Here is a 21,627-nt window from a genome sequence, read left to right on the forward strand (position 1 = left end):
CCTGGGTCCCGTTTCAAATAAAGTGGTGGTGCAAAGGCTATACAGTGTATCGGGCACCTACTAGAGACCACTACACAAGCTAGCTGTTGCTGGTACCGTCGCGCCTTCTAGCTACTTTCTTGTCTTTGAAAACTCTTTAACATTGCTGCTTGCAATTCCCCACTTGCTGTGATGCCCCAGGACTAATGACATGGTGTTTGTAAAGTGTTTTGAAATCCCTGAAGTGTTATAATCAAACTAAGTGCCATTTTATTTATGCAAAATGTTGTCTACCCAGCGAGTCCATGCGAATATCTAGGAGCGGGAGTTTCTGTCTCGTGAGGCTTAATAAACGATGCCCTCGGGCTCTAGAAGCAGGTACTTTTTCAAGGACAAAGGAAGGGAAAGCAAAGGAATGACTTTGTGGCACCTGTTGTGCAACGCTCTCCGGATGGCACATCTTGATAAGTGCATGAGCGTCCTCGGAGTGTTACTGCAGACCATGAAGAGGGAGCGGTAGAAATTCCAGTATTGCTGAGAAGGCAAGCAAGACACGTGGCCGTTAGAAGGGAAGGCCCACTGGCTTTACATCAAGACAAATCAAGAACGACGCACCAGACCCTACTTTGTGCATGGGGGAAGCTTTCCCGGGTCTCTAGTGAGACAAATGAAGCATTGAGATGGGAAGGAGAAGAGGGGGTAACAGAATGGAAAGGGAAGTCATACTTGACTATAATTCGGAATCTCAGAGTTGAAGATGTATGTATAGTCTGGACTAGTTCTGAACCAAAATAGCAATGTGATGCATCTATTTACTAGCTTAAAAATTGTTATTGAAAGTGTAACACTGCAAAACAGACCCCAGCTCAGCGGTTTCTATGTGGACAACGACAATGAGTCCTTTCCTGCCCCTCCTCCTTTTCTTCCGCCAAATTTCCTATCCAACCTTGCAAGTTCCGAAAACACAATTTTTCATTAACTTGTATATCTTTGTATACCTGTGATGTGCATAGTGTGACCCTCACACTGAGGTATGTAATCCTTAGACCTGAGAATTAAGCAAGTTCAAGCAGGTTAAGTAGCTTCTGAAGGGCGGCAGTGAATGCGAAGCATAGTAAGCTTCCACCTGTTCCGGCAACCTCTCTGTGTTCGTGTGTTCGTGGCAACATTGGCTCAGGGAGGCACTGCAGAGCCAACATGGAGACTGTGAGCGCCACTCTGCCAATGGTTTTCTGTGTGATCCTCCAAAAACAAACCAAACTGGTTGTCACGGAATCAATTGTCTCCCCATGTATTGCAGAATGGACTACGTTATTGGCTTTGCTTGGCTGCAATCTGAATAAACTCAAAGTGCCCTGCCTGTCTTTGGTAGTGCCGATGGGTTGAATTGAACTCCCAACTTTAAGGTAAGTACTTGAGTGTATTTGCATCACCCAGCCAGGGTTTTAATTCCTCTGATTCCTGCCTGATAGTGGCTTTGAGATATTTAAAAGTAAATGAACTATCTATGTCAAACACTTTAGTCTTCTGGTAAAAATGTTATGTGATCTCTCTCAGATATTATTAATAACATTATCATTTAATTCATTTAAATCAATGGGAGGAAAGTAAAACCTTTCTTCTCTTCAAGTCTCCTGTAAGTGTAAGAATCCCCAAGACACTTCCAAGTGCTATGTGTTTAGTGCATGTTTACATCTGCATTCTAACTCTGTCCCATTGCATTTGGGTAGGTCTGAAAAGCATTCTCAACCAATGTTTAGCTTAGCTTGGTCTTCACTGCAAATCCAGTATGAAAATGCTTTACAGCGGCACAAACCGTGAATGGATTATTTACCTCCAAGTCATCATCAGGGATAGCTCTCTTCCACTTTACGTCCCACTTGACGTGCTCATAGGCATTGACGACAACCTCGATTGCTTTGGGACAAGAATGGCAAGCTTCTATCACCTGCAGAGGAAGCACAACATTGCATTGTTCAGTGGACACACACACCTGCAGAGGAAGCACAACACTGCATTGTTCAGTGGACACACACACCTGCAGAGGAAGCACAACACTACATTGTTCAGTGGACACACACACCTACAGAGGAAGCACAACATTGCATTGTTCAGTGGACCCGCACACCTGCAGAGGAAGCACACACTGCATTGTTCAGTGGACCCACACACCTGCAGAGGAAGCACAACACTGCATTGTTCAGTGGACACACACACACGCGCTTCACTCGCTCTACTCGCAGAGGCATCGAAGTTTCATGGAGCACCTAGGGTCCAGGGCCCCTGAGATGCCTTTGAGGGTCTCACTTCTTTAAGTGGTCAGCACATTACCAATATCCATGCCCTTGGGTCTATGTAACTTCAAAAGTCACAAGAAAACAATACGTAGAATTAAAGTTACCAAATAAAGAGCTTGTCCAAAGTAAAGTTATCCCAAGAACAATGGAGATTGGCACGATGAAGTCAGATTACAAACCACAAGATTTTCTTAAAGTACCTCTTCACTCAGGAGTTTTGGTAGATTGAAACAAGGAGAGCAGCTTGAGGGGGTGAGTAGAAGGTGGCCAGACCGTAACTAGAGGAGGGCTGAGCTGTCTCTATTAGACAAGCCACTCACACATGATGAAATGACAAAATAGAGTCACCACCATGGTGCCTGATTGTCATAGTATGCAGGCTTGAAGTCTAACAACACTGATGTGGCCCTCATCCATGTAGAACTGAGGGTGCCCGGTAACTGTGACCAAGCATCAACATATGTTTGCTGTTTTCACGCAAACCCTCTTTGGGCTTTTTGTGACCAGTTTTCCTCTACTGGCCATGCCCTGCCTCTAGATGAATTCCTCTGAAGGTATTGCCCAGCAGTCCTCGGGCCTTATAGAAGTAGTGTCCAGTCACCTGAGTGTTGAACTACACATCAACAACTACTGTCTGTAAGTTCTTTTTTTCTTCAGCAATGCTTTAAATTCTGTACCATTGACTTAAATAATGATACAACCACCAGAATTACCTTATGCCCCACGGGGATGATTTGTGAAATACTCCAATAAAATGATAATGTTCTCTCTAAAGTGAGCCAGGGGCATATGTAAACCAGAGCTATATGAGTGGGTTTTTACTCGAGTGAACGGGCTACACTCGCGTGCAGTCCTAATATAGGGATAATTAGTGGTGTGGCATAGCCCTGCTTGGTGGGCGCCCCCTGAGGAGATCACTGACGACATGGGGACTATGGCAGAGGACAGTGAAGAAAGCTCATGCTGCCCGGCTCTCAGGGGGAAAATAGCATCTGGGGTCTTCAAGGCTGGCGTCAAAACAAGCAGTCATCTACGTGAGGAGTTAGCCACGCCCACACAGAGAAACCACACCAGCCTGTGGGATCCAAAGATACCGAATAATAAAATCCATCCCTGGAGGAGGGACTAGTACCTGAACCTAAATGTTAAGCACCTCATTTGTGGGATGCTATGGCTGATAGTGGAGGGCCGAAGTCCATGTGCAGAACCGTGGAGAACCGTGACTAGCCTGAGCATCAGAGACCCTTCCTTGTGCGGCGGATATTAGAAGTTGTAGTCAGGCTGGAATGTCACACGTTGTCATTTGATCTTTCTTTTGACCCACTTTGAATTTATTTTAGTTTTTTTTCTGTTTTACTATTGTCTGTTTTAAAATTTTTAATTCAGAAGACAAAATTAAATGCTAAGGTCAAAATATCAGTATTATTCCTGATAAAACTGGTTAGTGTAGTTATGTGGCTCCATGAAGCGTCCTACCACTTCAACCCCAGATTGTGTAGTTACGTGGCTCCATAGAGCTTCCTACTACGTCAACCCCAAGTTAAACTTACACCCCAAACTTCAGTCTCTCCCTGCAGGCAGAGCATGTTCTGTTACCCCGCCATAAGGATGCTTCCTGGCCTCTAGGCCCAAGGTGTAGCCAGCAAAGTGGGTTCCTCCTAACTCGTCACTCGGACCACAAGAGTGAGAAGATAAGGTGGGGTTATTACGAGGGGAAATATTTTAGCAGCATCTTCCTCATGGAAATATGAGATCTAGAAAATGTCAACATGACACATCACAAACCAGCTCAAATGCCCCAGGCCCAGTGGTAAACAGAATAGCAAGATGCAGTGTGATGCCGGTAAGCGGGCCATCGGAGCAGGAAATAACAGACGGAACAATTTTGATGAATTTTCTGGGGCATCATCTGCATCATCCCCAGCCAACTCACTAGACAAAAAGCTTCCTGTAAACATAGAGGAACTAAAGATGATAGCTCACAGACCTGGAGGGGCAGTTCTACCCTGTCGTCTCTGATCACTGTCGTCAGCCACAGCTCCATCCCTCACTGAGCCAAAGGCTCGAGTCAGTGGTGGACTGGAAAGTGTTCAGAGGTGTGCGTATGTGGACACATAAGTAGGCTCAGTAGACATGTTACTGACATAAAGATGGGCACATCACAATTTACAAAGAATAGTAAGATACACTATTATACTCTTTATTTTTACTTCTAAACAGTTCATAGGGTCTCCATTTGTCTAACCAATTCTCACACCCTTAGCACTTTATGGCTAGTGTTGAAGAAAGCTTGAATTCTTATGCGAATGTTGCACACTATTTTCATTATGTCAATGAATAAAGTAAAAATAAAACAGTGAAAACATATGTTGGAACTTCAATGATGAGATTTTCATTTGATCTCCCATGAGTTACTTTCTGTTGAATCAGGTAACAATTTTGGAAGAACATCCTCAAAGCAAAGCAAAAAAAGGTTAGTGCTATTCATAATGGAGCTGCCCTGGTGACACAGGGACTTAAACATTGGGCTGCTCACAGCAAGATCAACAGTTCAAACCCACCAGCTGCTCCATGGGAGGAAGATGAGGCTGACTGCTCCCAAAAAGAGTCGCAGTTTTAGAAATCTTCAGGAGCAGTTCTCCTCCGTCCAACAGGTTCACTATGAGTCAGAATCAACTTGCTAGCAATGTTACACATACTATGATGGTTAAAAACCCGACACAAGGACATATTTTTAAGTTTAATCTGCAGAATTAATGTTTTATCTACTCATTTCTTAAGTCTAGACATCAACAAAGCAATGAATCAAACCTTGGTGGATAGCCTTTGATTATTTCTGAGTTGTAGCACTCCCATCACAGTCCATTGTAAGCTACCAACGTGAGGTCCTTGAATGTGGACTTGCAGAGAGACATACAGTCTCCAGTGACCACTATCTAGAGCTTCTACCAACAGATATGGTTGGTGTAAAGAGCTTCAAAAGCACAGATATGTAAAGTAAAATAATTACAAAGTAACTTGTTTTGAACACTTTTACCTTAGTTTTTAATATCATTGATTCACAAGTCCATATGATTTGTCCTTATGCTTAAGCCGCATAGTCACAAGTCATGGCGGACTAACTGTGTGCACTAAAGCACCACATTAGTGAAGACAGAATGATCCTGCCCACAGTGGCTGGATCCAAATGGTTTGCTGGAAAGATCCAGTCCTCTCGGCACGGTACACAAAACTATGCTGTTGACCATGGGTTTTTATCCATCAGGACTAAGCAAACAAAGAGCAATCCTGTGTCATCCATCCAGAAGAGGGGAGCAGGTGGGCTGGAGACAAACAGCCGCTGATATGGGAACTCTGAAGAGTCAGCGTTTCTAAATCTGCAGATAATGTACCTCTAAGGACGTTTATCTGGGAACACAGCTGTCAGCATGGATAACTGATTTTCCAGCACCTTGGTCTTAGCAAATTGAGGCAAATGGATCTGATAGGTCCTCTGCAGCCCGGATGAGGAAGGCAGATAGGTAGTTAGGTACCAAAGGGACACGATCTGAAGTTAATTGAACGCTTGAAACATAACTGCCATCAAATATCATAGATGTGAAGATCGATGATAAATCAGAATCACTAAGAACACTAGAGGTTACCTCATCGTCCCACTCTGGAGATGCGAAAGCTGAAACCCAGAGAGGTCTTCCGTGAGAGGAAGCACTGTGATTTAACCCAGGTCTTCTTAACCCGAAGTTAGTGCTCTTTCAAATACGTATTGTTTATCATTTTATTTTAATCTTGATTGTCTTTTTTTTGCTTTAAAATTTTACTTTTTATTGTTGCTTGCAATTAATGCAGCAAACATACACCAACAACATTTCTATAGGTGCCACTTGGGGACATCGATGACATTCTTCTATTGCATAACCATTCTCATCCTCATTGACATAACCCTATTGAATTTCCAATCTCTTCTTTTGAGAGGTTGCTGTAAACTGATCCTTAACAGACACTTCTTCAAGCGCAATCTTCAAGAAAGCTATTCTTTTCTGGTTACGCCAAACTCTTGCTTGGTTTAGAGAGCTTTGGAGGATACTTTTTGTTTAACATTTAAACTTCTATCCGATCTGGAAGTTCACCCAGCATTAGTGACTCCGAACATCTGGAGTCCTCAAGAATTTGAAATGTGTTTCTGCTTTTTCCTCCTTTGGTTAGGATCCTCCTACAGCATCTTGGCCAAATTGTTCAGCAACGAGAATTTGTCACCATTTTTTCTTGGTAAAGTAGGCATTTGTTCATGGAGACACAGCAAATATCCCGCTTCCACCTCCCATTCCTGTCTCTCCTTCTTCCCCTGTTGTTCCAGGTGAGTCGCTGTACCTTGGATGGTCATGTGCAAGCTTTGAAGGCCCCAGTAACTATACACAAAATGCTTGGAGGAAGAACAGACGTACTAACTTGCCCTTAGGCAATGGACTGGAATGACTAGTTCAAGGATGCAAATCACATCGCCCAGGCATTTAAGCTAAAACACTTCTTTTCTATAATTATTTCAGGCTGGGTTTTGCTGGAGTTCAAAAGAAGTATATTTTAAATACAAATGTTTGGTAATGATATGAAAATGGCATTCATCTTTTAAAAACCTTTATATACACGCCTTCTGGAAAGATGATAATAGGTGAAAAGTAGATCAGTGATCAGTTGAGGAGTCCAAAATAAAGATTTGAACTTACTAATAAGCAATACAGAGGTGATGCCTGAAATTAGTTCAAGGTCATTATCAATAATATATTTATGCTTTTTTTTAAACTTTCAAGTCATGATGCAGTCTTTTAATCTAACATCAGACGTCCTGTACCTTTAAGATGTCTAATGAAAATCACCATCAGCACAAAGCTGAACCCTATGGCGTGGAGGTCAAACATGCTTCTTCACTATTTCTGACACTGGCTGTAACCCCCCATGATGCTCATTACTTCTCCATGCGAACTACTGGAATCTTGACCATCAAATGAGAAAGGACTAACCCAGACCTCAAGAGGAGAAGTTCCTGCTTCCTCTTCCTGTGAATCTCTGGAGACTTCATTGTCCATTCATAGAAGAGCAAGTGGACAAAGAGGCTCAGCATCACAGATTATGTCAATCGACAAAGCTTTCGACTCAGGTCTTCACCTGGCAAATTAATGTAAACTTGGTCCCAAAATAAAAGTTCCTGGGATTTGCAAGTGATTACCGCTTGACTGTTGGCTGTAAGGTTGGAGGTGCGAGTCCACTCAAAGGCTTAGTTCCCTACTTCCAAAAAAGCAACCCTTCTCTGACATGCATGGGGTTGCCATGAGTCAGAACTAACTCCACAGCCATTGGTTCCACCGGTATTCAAAACGAGGTCAAGGTAAGTTTCCTTCGTGTAGTTCCAATTCAAGTGATACTCTGAGTCAACTGAGAAATTCTAAAGATGCCTCTGCTCTGATATACTGGTACATAGAAGTGTACAAAAGTACTTAATGATAAAAAGGAACTGCTTGTACCCTTGGCTTCATATGCAGCATGCTGCAGAGACCATCCATACCGTTCCCCCGCGCGCTGGTTACCTTCCCCTCCCCCCAGGGAAATGTCTTTCTTGCCCTACAAGAAAACCCAATCTTGACTCCCTAAGGTGTCACTTCCTCCTGAATTATGCCGGGAGAGGGTGGGGAGGGGGGCTAATGTCCTTTTGTACCCTGGGAAGCAATTGCAGACCCTATAATTCTTTTTCCCCCTATGTAATTTATACATTGGCTTTCAGTGAAATGCACCCTCTCCAAATTTGCTTTCTCTTTGGAAGACAGCGTGTTCAGCTGTGACCTTGTTCCCTGTGAACAAGGAAACCGAATCCCCGTGCAGCCGAGAGCAGGTCACTTTATCTTCTGGATGAATATGAGTCGGGCCTTTACCTGTCCTCAAGATGACCTGCTTTCCACAAAGTTGGGCTGCGAAACCATTGTTCTAACCCCCTTGAAGCATCTGCATAGTCCATTGAATATTTTTTTCTTTCGTTTTCCTTTGGAAGGAGGCCAGTTCTCTTACAGCCTTTAGGGAAGCAACACAAATGTTTACAATCCCAGAGAGCTGTAAGAGCCTAACTCTCCTTAGCACTGAGACACTCGGAGGAGCACGACTCGGAGGGATTAAATAAGAAAACCGGGTTAGCAGGGACTAAAGGGTTCATGAAACACACCCCACGTGCTCATTTGACAGGCCAGTGGCAACCGGGGGGCGGGAAGCTACCAGAGGAGGCGACACTATGAACTACCTACATCTGGAGAAGAAAGGAAATCGTTTGACTGAGGGTAGAGATGCACGTGTCTTTTACTCGCTCCTCAGACAATGCTGAAAAGGAGACACGATTAGCCCCGTTGTTCAGACGAGGGCATTGAGATCTGAGAAAGTGAGCCAGGACAGGGCCAGACTCGCACCCTTGGTCCCTAAGCCTCTGCTCTGCACGTCTCTCTGGAGTCTCTCAGAGGACTGCCCTTGAGAAAAGGACTTGCCTGGGGGCATCCTTACATTCCTACAATGTTCTACAGGACAACGACAGAAACCCAATTCCGTGGCCCATCCCCTGAAGCAGCCTCCTAACGGGAATGAAGAAAAGGCCTCAGTTATGCTGAGACATGCTTCTTGGTAAGCTGGCTGTACACTTCAGAATAAAACTCAACATTTGGGAAAACTCTTATGGCTCACCTGTCCTAGAAGCACTGATTCTATTTAATAAAAACAATAAGCAAAAGCCCCAAACTCATTGCTCGTGAGTCAATGCCAATTTATAGTAACCCTATAGGACAGGTTAGAGCTGCCTCTGTGAGCTCCGAGCCTGTAACTCAGGGAGTAGAAAGCCTGGTCCTTCAACAGCAGAACAGCCGATGGTTTTGAACTGGAATCTTGCACTTAGTAGCCTAACTTGTAACCACGACGCCACCAAGGACTCTAATATTAGTGACAGCGTTATTGATTTAATAGTTACCAAGCACCAGGCACCGTATCTAATATTACCTCATTCCATTCTCACGACAGCTCTGTGAGAAGACATATTATTCAAGGATACAGTGGCAAAGTACCTGCCCTGGTATATTCAAGCCTTTGTCAACTTCCTACTTTGAGAAGTGAGCAGTATCCCAAGATGTGGGTGTGAGTGGGGGGGTGGGTGGAGATGAAGCCGGTGACGGCAAGCAAGAAGTAAAACAATGGAAAGATGTTTATAGATACTGAACAGAGCTGGGACAAGATTGAAGGAGAAGCTCCGACTATTGAAAGTGACACCAGAGAAAGAATACAGAGGTATTTTGCTCCATTCTCCGAACTCTGGGTATATGTGTGATATGCTACAAGTAAGAAAAGATCTCCCTGGTCAAGTACGGAGACTGCCCCTTACTGCCCAGGCAGGAAGGACATCTGCAGTGGAACTTTACGTCACTTACTCAAAGCCATATGCTGCCGTAAGCCATAGCCAGGACTCAGGCTTATCTGACCCCAGCTGCAAGCTGCCTTACCCGTGGCATGGATAGCATGGCTAAGTCTGGAATTAATAAACTATGGGCTACAACGCAATGACGAACCTTTAAACAGGGATAAACTCATATGCATCCTAATACACGGGATGGTATGTTCTCCTCAGTGTTCCGCAGCGGGTTTTTGTGGTGGGTGGTTCTTTGTTGGGTGTTTCGCTTTCAGCCAAATCCAGATGCCAGCATATGATCCAGAAAAGGAACGCAACCTACAACCAAACCAATTGCATCAAGTGGATTCCAACTCACGTGACCCATTACGTGTCAGAACACAACGATGCGGCATCGGATGTTCAAGGACTGGTTTTCCATGAGTCAATCGCCAGGCTTGTCTCCCGAGGTATCTCTGGGTGGCTCACGTCTCCACCCTTTTGGTGAGCAGCCAAACTCCTGGGAGAACCACCACACGACCCAGCTGCATCCTGAGCAGTCGGCGTCTCACACACAAGCTCTGGATCACTGAACATTTAATAAAAGTTGCTGAATTTTTCAAATGATACTACCCATCTGATCTTATATCTGAGCCTGCTGTATGTACAACAGTTCTAATATGACAATATGCGAGTCCAGCTTTAACTTGAAAAAATATTTAAAACTGCAAAAGCCTACTTCCTTAAATCGTTGGGGACATGACAAGGAAACTGAGAATTCGTAAGGAAGTCAAACAGAAACCTTCAACAGTAAGCTTCATTGATGATTTTTCTAGGCTGTTTATGAAGTCGTCTTTCTTTTAAAATCATATGGAAGTATAAGGGTTCAACAACATCATGATTCTTAACCTTTTCAGATATTGGAAATATCCAAAGTCAAAAATTATTAATAGCTAATTATTTGGAAGAAATCTAGTTTGATTCTAAGAAAAGAAAAGCCTGAGGTACAAAGTGATACAAAAATGTAATGATTCGCTTAGCTTCATAGGAGCTATTCTAGTTTGTTAATAAGGAAGTAGAGCATTAGCATAAATAAATACATATACTAAAAATCAAAACTGAACTCACTGCCATCAAGTCAATGCTGACCCTATATATGGGCTTCAAAAGTTCTAGGAGGAATGAAATTCAAATATAGTGAAAATTTCCACAAACTTTTTGAAATTCACACACATATACAACACTTATGGACATATATTCATAACAGACATATATGTATATAAATGCTAGGACATTTCAAAGTCAAAGGGAAACCCCAGGAAAACAGTCAAACAGTGGTAAGATGTGCCTTCGTGGAGTTCACAAATACAAGAACATTCTTTCTCCCTGCAGACTCAAGAGTTAAGCAAATGGGGCTCTTCAGGACTTTTCTGGCCTATGTTCACTTGGGCGTAGTTTCTGCCATAAGGAATATGCTTTCAGAAATTACAGCGGAACCTACCTAGTCTAAGAGTTCAGGCTTCAGATTGGGACAGACCCCAGTCCAGGCCAAACTTATGACTACGGATCTCTTGGGAGCATAGGCCACCTAGCAATCCTTCTGCATGTCCTAAACCCTTTAACTTCGCCAATTTATGGTGACTCCGAGTGTCTCGGGGTCATGCTTCTGGACGCATGATGCCCCACATGCTACAGAGTAGAAATGGAAGGTTCCACAGAGTTTTCTTGGCTGTACTGGGAACAGAAACCTATCACTAGACCTTTTCTCCACAGGACCAGTGGATGTCTTCTAAAGGCCACAGGAGAGGTGAGCTGTCAAGTGCAAACCTTTTGCGCCACCTAAGGGCCTCCTGTGGCAACACCAACTCCACTTGCGTACTTGGCTCCCATCCCTCCCGATTGCAGTACGCCTTGGAATCTTATCCTCATCATCAGAGCAATCATTTGGAATCCTCGGAATTAGAGAATTGTGAGCACCACGTATAATTTGAAGGTAAAAATAACTCAGTCTTCCACTAAAACACTGATGACAGAGCGAAGATCCCTGCCAGAGAGCACAGGGCTGCTGCACTCTGGGTACCTGCGTCTGAGCATTTGCTGGCTTGTCCATCTGACTTTTTCCCGGACTGAGTGCACATCCCTTAAAGCAGTCCATGAAACTTTTCTGCTAACTAACCCTCACATTGTAGGAATTCAGACACACTCATACTAATTGACCAAGGCAAAAAGACTTTTAGCTATTAATTTAGTACATGGGACATCAATTTGGTTTCTGTGACCCTACATTAATTACTTAGCTGGTTTACGCATGGATCTCCTCTACTTCTTTGTAATTAATTTTTAAAGATTCTAGATATAGTGTTATTTGTTTGTTTTCAGGTGGAATGCAGATGGTTTCCCCATTCATTACCACAGTCAACATAATACAAACCACCTGGGTTGGCAGATTACATTCACCTCTTGATGTACCACTATACGCTCAGCTAGTTGAGCATCCTTAAGGATTCCCTAGATGCCATCCTGGTGTCGTGGTTACCCATTGGCTACTCAGCACAGGGTCAGCAGCTCTAACCCACCAGCCACTCCTTCAGAGAAAGATGAGGTTTTCTGCTCCCGTAAAGAGTTACAGCCTGGGAAACGCAACGAGGCAGTTCTATCCTATGCTATAGGGTAACTGAGTTGGCATCGACTCGGTGGCTGTGTGTGTGCGTGTGTGTGATGACATCACGGAGTTGTACGTGTGAATGGAAGATCGGGTAGAGTATCTTGTGAGGACTGAGCTTCAACTAAGCAGGAGGTACCTGGCCATTTAGGGCCGCGCTGCATTTGTGATCATTGCCCTGTTGACGTAGAGTTTTGCACGTGACCTTGGGGCATGCCTCACCTTGTGGAACTGTGGCGGGTAGATGCGCGCAGCCCCGTGGTTCAGCAGCAGCTGGTAGCAGATCTCGGGCCGCGCGGAGGGGCGCACGGAAGTGACCTTCAGCACGTACTGGATGGCGGCGCAGCCGTTGATATCCATGAGATTCGCTTCTGCGCCGGCCTCCAGCATCATGTGCATGAGCACGTGGTCGCAGTTCCAGGCGGCCTTGTGGAGGGGCGATTTGAAGTCGTCGTCGCGGGCGTTGACCTCGGCTTTGTAGCGGAGCAGCAGGCGGCAGATGTTGTGGTGCTCCCGGCTGTACTCCTGCTCCTTGAAGCGGAGGGACCAGTAGGATGCGACGGCCAGGGGCGTCTCCATGTGCGCGTTGACATTGTCCACGAGGGCCCCGTGCTCCAAGTAGAAGGCCACCAGCTCCGAGAGGCCGAAGCGGGCTGCTGCGTGCAGCGGTGTCTCCTCGTCTTGGTTGTTGGTCTTCATGTTCACATTCGCCCCTACAACGGAGAATTGGGAAAGACGATTAATGGATTAAAACCTAGTTAGCCTGATCCGGGCTCAGGGAGCACAGCGTTTCTCATCCCCTCTTTCAACGTCTGGTTTCTTTCTAGACGTGGTCCAACATCCCAAGCTGTATTTCCGCGCTCGGGGTAACCGTTCTTTTGGAGCGCCAGTGCCATCTCCTGGACAGCCAGTGGGTGGACCCAGGGGAACGAGCAAAGGAGTTCTACCCTGTCTTGTATTCCCTTCTGGATTTGAATACAACGCAGTTCCTACGAACCAAATAGTTTCCATCAATGAAACATCAAATGTCATTGAAAGTAAAGCCCAGAGAGTGGCTTGAAGACTCATCAATGGTCTTGAAGGTTTCACCTGATGTTTTTCCCTCTCACACCTGCTAACCCTAAACGTTTGGTATCAAGCCAAAAACCAAACCAAACTCACTGCGCTCCCGTGCGGTGAGACCCACGGCGATCCTATAGGACAAGGTGACCTGTGTCAGTTTCTGAGACTGTCACTCTTCAGGACGAGTGAAAGCCTGGCCGCTCTACCGAGGAGCAGCTGCTGGCTTCGTACTGCTGACCTTGTGCTGAGCTGCTCAATGGGCCATCTACTGGGCTGCCAGACCTCTCTTAAATGTTTGTGCACGTAAATGTTCATCAGTGGTGGGCAGGTGCCCTGGGACTCATAGAGACCCCTGTGTGCCTGAGGAGAACTGATCTACAGAGGCTACTGAATGGCTGCCTGATCACCAGGTTTTTCTTCAGAAGCACCAGTGTTAAGTAGGAGTTAACCATTAGCACCAGCCAGGGCTCCCAATGCCAACAGTAGTGAATGGTATGGAAATTGCCTGGCACCCTGGTTGGCATGCCAGCCTTCAGCTCCCCCAAGGCTGCGGTGAATGTCTCTGTGCTTCTTCGAGAAACAGCCAGGTGGAGAGGGGTGCAAGCACACTGGCAAACTAGCCTGGGAATAGTATTTCCCTTGGGGGAAAAAAACAAAAGAGGATAGAATCTAGTGTAACAGAAACTTGAAGAAGGAAATTGAATATGACAGTGCAACAACTTTGAGTACAGTTGGGGGAAGGAGGACATTAGAACCACAAATGTTCAGTGCTTTTCAGAGATCAAGCACCGCAATGATGATTGTCTTCCACGTGTTTATTTCAGAGAGTAGGAAATGGAAGAAAATTTGGGTTTTCTGACAAGGAAGGGCAAATAGTACCATGGTAAGTGTGAAAAACCTGACATTTCCCTTTTCTGCCTAAATTAATGGATGAACCAAATGACCCACGTTATCAATTCTACCTTCAGCATAAATCTGGAAGCAACTTTATTATTATTATTTCTGTTGATAAATTTATTAAGCACAGTGCCACACTGTGAGATAAATGCTTTTCTATATTGCCTCATGGAATCACGCCAGTATCCCTTTGCAGTAAGTGCAAGTATTGTCTCGTTTGCACAGAGAAAGAAGAGATCACTTGCTAAAAGTACATGCAGCCAGTAAGCAATGCAAGTGAGGTTTGAAAGCAGACAGCCCGGCTTCAAAAGCTCTTGCTGTTGCCTGATTCTACCTCATTATTGTTGTCTGTACTTTGTTCTCTTTGGTCATACAAAATCTTGAAAGCAGATGAGAAATCACTTTGCATTTTGTTCATTGTCAAAATCTGCTTCCCTTGTCTTGGTGCCTTTCTGCCCGAATGTCTAGCTTCCTCTCATCATATGGATGTATTAGAGGAAGACAGTGCTCCTGTGAGCACACGCCGTATCTTATTTGAAATCAGTGCTCCCTATCCCCCACTCCTCACCACCACCACCTCCCACATACACCCTCCCCTCAGGTTTCTAAGAGTACATTGCTCTGGAAGCTCCATGAATGTCTCCACTTCTAAATTGCAGAAAGCAAAATGATAACCAAGGATCATTTTTTTCATGAAGTTATCTGTGTTCATCAGTATTCTGCTCTGGAGAAGTCCTGAGTCGGGTCTCTTCCTGGGTCAGCCCTTTTTGACTCCGCAGTGAAATGGAAGGCAGATGCATCCTAGCTTCCGATGCTGGGAATTTCCAGTAAAGAGGGAAAGCAAAAGATCAGGTTGAAATGTTTCCAGGCTAACCTGGACCAAGCCACATCCTTCATTGTAATGTGGGGGGACATTCGCAATGACGCCTTGACCTCTTGGGACCACGAGATAGACTGCAGAGCTCTGTAAACAGACACATTTCCAATCGGAGCTACGCGTGCCAGACACAGAATGACAGGCCAACTTGATTCCAGGAAACACAAAGTCAGGATATAAACCCATTTGTTTATGGGAAACCCGCACCATCTGTCCCCAGGAAAAAATGTGGTTCTGACTGCAAGCAATATAATCAAACCGGCTGGCGCCTCTCGCCTCGGTAGTGACTGAGGTAGTTAGTTTATTGTGCCAAATTGGCTGATAAACACATGTGGGATTAATTGAAGGGCAGAGGGATAAATGGCTCGGTGAGCCTCGCCTTTCTAGTTCTCGGGTCTCTTGCTTTCTGATGGTCGGACCATGGTGCAGCTGCCTTAGCCAGTTCCCTGCTTTAGCTGGCAAGGTTCCCTTCCTGCAAGATATCCCTGAAGAGAAGCCACATGGGCCTACCCCAATGCATCCCTGGGTGCTGGAGCATCCATGTGGAGACCCCTGCCAGCACTGAGATGCTTGCATGCTCACTGACTCAGCTTTCCTCCTGAAGTTGGCATCATTGTGTGTGTTTTGTGAAATGGAGGAGGTCTTTGTGTATTGGTATTAGACATATGCGCTAATGGGTTAATGTTGGACTTGTGGGCTTGGGCAGCACTGGGTTGGGATGCTTTCTTGATGCGCACTTAACACTTTATATAAAACTCTCATACATGAGTTTCTGTGGATTTGTCTCTCTAAAGTACCCAGACTAACACAGTGACTTACTCCCTATACCCAGAGGCCAACCTTCCAGATGAAGCTGATCTTACCTATCTGATCAGCCCTCAGTCCTGCATTTCCTTAGTGCTCTGTGTGTAAAACCCCACTGGAGTCCTGGTGGGTTCAGGGTTGGGCTGGTGGCGGCAACGTCAGCCTTGTGAACCCCCCAGTCACTTGAGCGGGATCAAAATGAAGCTGTCTGCTCCAAGAAAGAATTTACAATCTCAGAAACCATCCAGCGGTCCCTGCGAGCCAGAATTGACTGGTGGCAGTGGGTTGCCGCCAGGGTTGCCTCTGCTTAAACTGGTAGAATGCTCTGCATTTGCCTTTATGCTGCCAGGGCTCTGGTGGTGGTGTGGGATGAGCATTGGCCCCTTTGTCAAAGTTCAAACCCACCCGTTGCTCCTCAGGAGAAAGACGAGGTTGTTTGCTCTTGTAAAGAGTCACAATCTTGGAAACCCTACGTAGGTTTTCCATGAGTCAATATCAGTTCAATGACGGTGGGTTTGTTGGCAGGGAGTGTGTGTGTGGGGGGTGTTTCAACTTAGATCTAGCTGTATTTTCTTCAATAAACTCCTATTGTTTTACCCCTAAGGTTGTACGAGATGTTTTTTTTTTAACAGTACTTCTAATATGCTAAGTGTCCCTGAGCAGCAGAAGTCGTTAAAAGCGCTACTATTCACTGAAACACTGGTGGTTAAACCCACCCAGAGCCGCCCAGAAGACAAGCCGGGCAGCTGTTTCCCCAAGTCACAGCCTCAGGCCACCCAGAGTCCAAACCAATAGCTACTACGTGACTGTCCTGATTTGGTTATCATCTAGTTTTGTATAAATTTATGAATGCTTAACATCTGCTTTATCTGAAATGTATTTTGAGGTAGCCATTGTGAAAACTTGACGTTCTTACAGTATGAGGTCTATTCATTCAGAGAGATGATCTGTTTCTCAGAATGGTTTGTTGGTTTTTTGCACATAGCTATAAACCGCAACCTTTCCCCCAAAGAGCATGCAGCCATTGCTAGTCTAGAAAAAAAGAATATAAATTACCTCTACTAATAATGACAATATGCTTACTTCTACTGAGGAAAGCCCTTTCATAAGCCTATTGATTTTTTCCAAGGGAGCCTCTAAAAGTAGTTGGGGAAAGTCTCAAATGAGACACAAATATTTAAATTTGCTCTGCATGCAAAAGACCAAGGACATTTCAGATTGTGTCTGCGGACAAGGAACAGGAGTTGGCATGGCTAGGAACAGAATGAAAGGAGAGCGAGGGCGAGAATTTGAATACAGAGGATGAGACCTAGTCACCAAAAACGGGGGTTGGTCGGGTGGTCTGTCTGAAGGAAAAAGAGCTGTTGAGAAATTTCCTGAATCCTGATTGCCACCATGATCCTCAATCAAGAGAATTTATTTCATGACTCCTGGCTTTAAGATCTCACATTTCCTCGTGTATGTTTGCCCCAATACAATTATACTGCCACCATTGGTTAGCCCTGGCTGCTCCTCCACTAGCAGATATCGTTGTGGCTCCATCTACTGGACTTGGCTGCTTCTGCAGACTTGGAGATGCCCCCAAGGCCATCATCTCCTAAGTATCCCATTCCATCTCATTCTGTTACCTCCAAGAGCAGGACGTGGGAAAGGGAAGGAGGTTTCTATCACAGCAGAAACTCTCTTCCATCTGACCAGACTCAGGCCATCCACACCCTCCACTTTCTATCCTTAACCTAGCATTTCCAATCGGAGGTACGCGTGCCGGACACAGAATGACAGGACAACTTGATTCCAGGAAACTTGATTCCCTGTCCACCATCCCTGCCCAGACAGACTTCCCTTCTCCGAGAGCCTCCAATTGGCAGAGCCCGGAGGAAAAATGAGACGGAGGAAAAGCTCAGAGCAGTGTTTCCCGGCCCTTTCAGTCATCCTTTCATATTCGACAATGAAATTCTCTTCTAACTCAAAACAGCTCCATGTCCAGGACACCCTTGGTAAAAGACCAAAGACTAGTACATTCTGGAAAGGAACCAGAGTACAATGAAATTCTTTACACATCAATATAATACTTTCTACTTGCCTATATCGTGTATGGGCAAAATAAAAGTCATTTCTAAGAACTACATTACAGAAATATGATTATGGTAGATCATATGAATAAATTACAATAGTGTGATATGAAATGCAATATGATAGTGCTTACGAATAGCGGCCCTAGCAAACAGAATGAAATCTCAATTTGCGTATGCCAGTATGAAGCATCGCCAGGATTGGACAGCGGTGTATTCAAACTGGTTCGCGTGCTTCATCGTGGTCCAGATACCACCAGTATCAGTGCCATAATAAATGCTATTCCAAAATGAGAAACCAACTCGGTAAAGCTCTGAACGAATTGGAGTCAGGGATCAAATTCCTGGAAGTGTTCATATTTATTTTAAAACAGGCACAGTGCTTTGTGCTTATATGTAAAACAAAATTACATATGGTAAATTCTATTCTGTTGTTTGATCTAAATATCTATGATAGCATCCACACCAAGTCAATAACTTCGTTAAGTGAAATGACTCAAGCATACAGCAAATTTGAAGAAGATATATCTTAACTGTCTTTACTATAGCGCTGTTCATATTTAACAGATGTTATTTTGTTTTCTTTTCCTAAGATAAAAATTTAGATTTCAAACACAGTTCATTTCCCCTCTTTTCTTCCTCCCTTTTCTGTCTCTATAAAGATAATCAATTCCTTCTAAATTTTTCTTCTTTCACTACTTCACTATTCAACTATGTATACGTAGATCCAGAATATTGTTTTATAGTCTTAAAAATTGAACAAATGGTGTCTCACATCAGTCACTTGGCTTTACCTGTTTTGTGATATTTTTTTAATGAGTAGTTGGTTTTTTAAAAAATGCTAAATCATATTGCTTTACACAATTAAATCATAGTTTACCTATTTCTCTACCATGAAAGAATTAAATTGTTTTAGTTTCACAATAACATTTTTTTTTTCAATTTCTGCACTGGTTTCTTGTGAGAAAAGGCAAAATACTGGGTAGTAGTATCTGAACATTTTCAATCTATTACATTAGACTCATATATGAGTATATCGATTTTTTCTTCCATCAACAAGGTTTGGAGACTTTGCATCATTTTCAAAACTTGACACTCAGACTTTGCAATGCTTGCTAATTAGGCGGTATGATGGGACTCCAATTCAATTTGCATTCCTCAGGTTCCCAGGAAAGTTTATTGTATTCCCCTGTTGGCGGTCGCAAGATTTTCACTTGTATGAAATTACCTATTCATAAGTTCTTTTTTTCCTTGTGTTGTTTTCATTTTCAGGAATATAAATAAGATCATTTTGGAGACAATAATACAAATATTATCGAAGGTAACAGCCCCCTGCCTTCCTGTTGACTCTGATTCCTAGCGACCCTTTGGGACAGAGTCAACTCTTCCACTGGTTTCTGAAACTGCAGAAGTACACGCAGCCTCATCGCTCCACCATAGGGCAGGCGGCGGCTTCAAACTCCCAAATACATTTCTGAGTGCGGCTATCAGACCAGCACGTAAGCCCCTGCGCCACCTGGACACTTTTATTCAACATAAAGGACTAAAATACATAGAGATGTTTATTACATTCATGGACGGAAAGATGATGTTGTAAAAATGCCGATATTTCACGAATTAACCCATAGCTTCAGTGTAATTCTGCCTTTTTCTCCCTCATAGAATTTGCAGCGTAAAGGGGAGACGTTGCACGCCAATTTTGAAAAAAGGAAGAAGAATTCAAAGGACAGAGACGGGTAAGTCGTAATTACCCTACCAGATATCAAAGCAACCTCTAATGACTGCACTGTGGTATTGATGTATGAAGGACCAATGAGGTCATTCAGGGCCCAGAAAAAGGCTCACTTGCACAAAGCACTTGTAATGACTTATCAGGCAGCGCCAATCAGTGGAGAAATAATCAGCGGTTTCATAAAGGTTTGGGGACCCAAGTCTAACAGTGTTGTGAAACCACACGTGAGATTGTGTGTGCGTGGCCCTGTGTGCGTGTGACTGGGCATGCCCCGGCCTCCATTCAAAACCATGCCCGCGTGTGTAAGGACGGCGAGGCAGGTGAAGACAACACATTCATACTCCGCGTTTCTTAATGAAAATATCAATAATGCCCGCGGCTCTTGGAGCACTCACATGGAGTTTGCCATGCTCGTTGTTAGCAGCAAGCATGTGTGAGAGAAATCTCTGTCTATTATGCAGAAGTTAGGGCTTCTCTTTCATCATATGCCAGGCTTTCTCATTTTCTGGGCTTCCCAGGATTGCTGGCTGAGTTGACATCTTCTTCGCAGATGAAATTTTGTGCAGTGTCAAACTTGCTATTAATGTCACCCAAAGCTTATTTCCAGTAATGTTCTGGTTTCCATTTTACCTTTTCAGTGCACAATCTATGGAGAATATAGTTTCTTACATCTCCCACTCAAAACTCGCTGCCAGCAGGTTGATTCTGACTCACAGTGACCCTAGAGGACAGGACAGAACTGCTCCTGCCGATTCTCCAGACGGTAACTGCTTACGGGAGTAGAAAGTCTCGTCTTTCTCCCGAGGAGCAGCTGGTGGCTTCAAGCTGCTGGCAGCCTAACTCAGAACCATGATGCCATGAGAGCCAAGGGACTAGATGGGACCAAGCAGGTCTCAGTTCAGATGGGAGAGGGGCATCGTTGAGTAAGCCCAGGACATACCAAGATCTAAAGTTGGGACCCAGAAACAGATGCAGCAAAGGACATCGAAGAAAGGCCCCGTAAAGGAAAAGAAAATAGATTGAATCTATAAATGCTTATTAAAAATGCTTTCATGCAGTCTATTCATGTAATGTTTCCTCTTCTTTAACAGCCACGTGTGTGTGTGTGTGTGTGTGTGTGTGTGTGATTAACAACACTGAAAAGAGGAAGCAAATAATCACAAACCGTTTCCTTCTCTCTCCTGACATGAATCTTTTTCATATCAAAGCTTATCTGTCAATTCCTCAGAAAATGGCTTCCCGTTCCTGGGACGGCAGGTTGTTTGTGTTTCTTTACAAATTCCACGTTTATTTATTGTTGTACTTATTTTTAAATCACCCAACTTTAAAGAAAAGAGATATTTCTAGAGCTGGTGTTGGAGAGTGATCACAATTGATGCACCAACTCCACTGTCTTATATTTATTCTTGTAAATAAATGTTGCAAACCCACCGATTAGAATGTACCAAAGTGACCACAGATAAGACTAAATGACACAGACATTGGAATGCATACCATTCTGTTTTGGAATATGTACCACGCCAGTTTGCCCTAATCTTGCTGGGCTGCTAGAGGTAGATCCTATCTTAGGGTTGGGGTGGGTTTTCATTGAAGATTAAGAAATTCTATTATTCTCAAACAATTGAAGGGGAGGGTAATTCTGGGGAATTTTCCGGGGGGCGGGTGTTTTGTTTTATTTAATGGTTATGATTTGGGAGGAAGTTGGGAAGGATTTCTTTCATCGATGTCACAACCAGTTTGTTCTGAACTCAGGGCAAGGGTGGAGATGAAGACAGGGAGGGTAGCAAAGTATGAAAGGTGGGACTTCAGTGTCCACGGCAGAACCAAATGGAGGAGGGACAAG

General features: G+C 44.2%; 1 protein-coding gene across 1 annotated transcript in view; it reads right to left on the reverse strand.

Moving 5' to 3' along the window:
- Positions 1–324: 324 nt before the first annotated feature.
- Positions 325–21,627, reverse strand: part of ASB4 (ankyrin repeat and SOCS box containing 4) — a 48,825-nt gene continuing 27,522 nt past the window's right edge. The window contains exons 3-5 of the mRNA XM_075557608.1: positions 12,563–13,053; positions 1,814–1,927; positions 325–513 (exon numbers count right to left, since the gene is read on the reverse strand). Coding sequence (XP_075413723.1) covers positions 325–513; positions 1,814–1,927; positions 12,563–13,053 — 794 coding nt within the window. The remainder of the gene's footprint in view (positions 514–1,813; positions 1,928–12,562; positions 13,054–21,627) is intronic.

This window comes from Tenrec ecaudatus, chromosome 9 (assembly GCF_050624435.1).
Source record: "Tenrec ecaudatus isolate mTenEca1 chromosome 9, mTenEca1.hap1, whole genome shotgun sequence".
In the NCBI taxonomy this organism is placed as follows: Eukaryota; Metazoa; Chordata; class Mammalia; order Afrosoricida; family Tenrecidae; genus Tenrec; species Tenrec ecaudatus.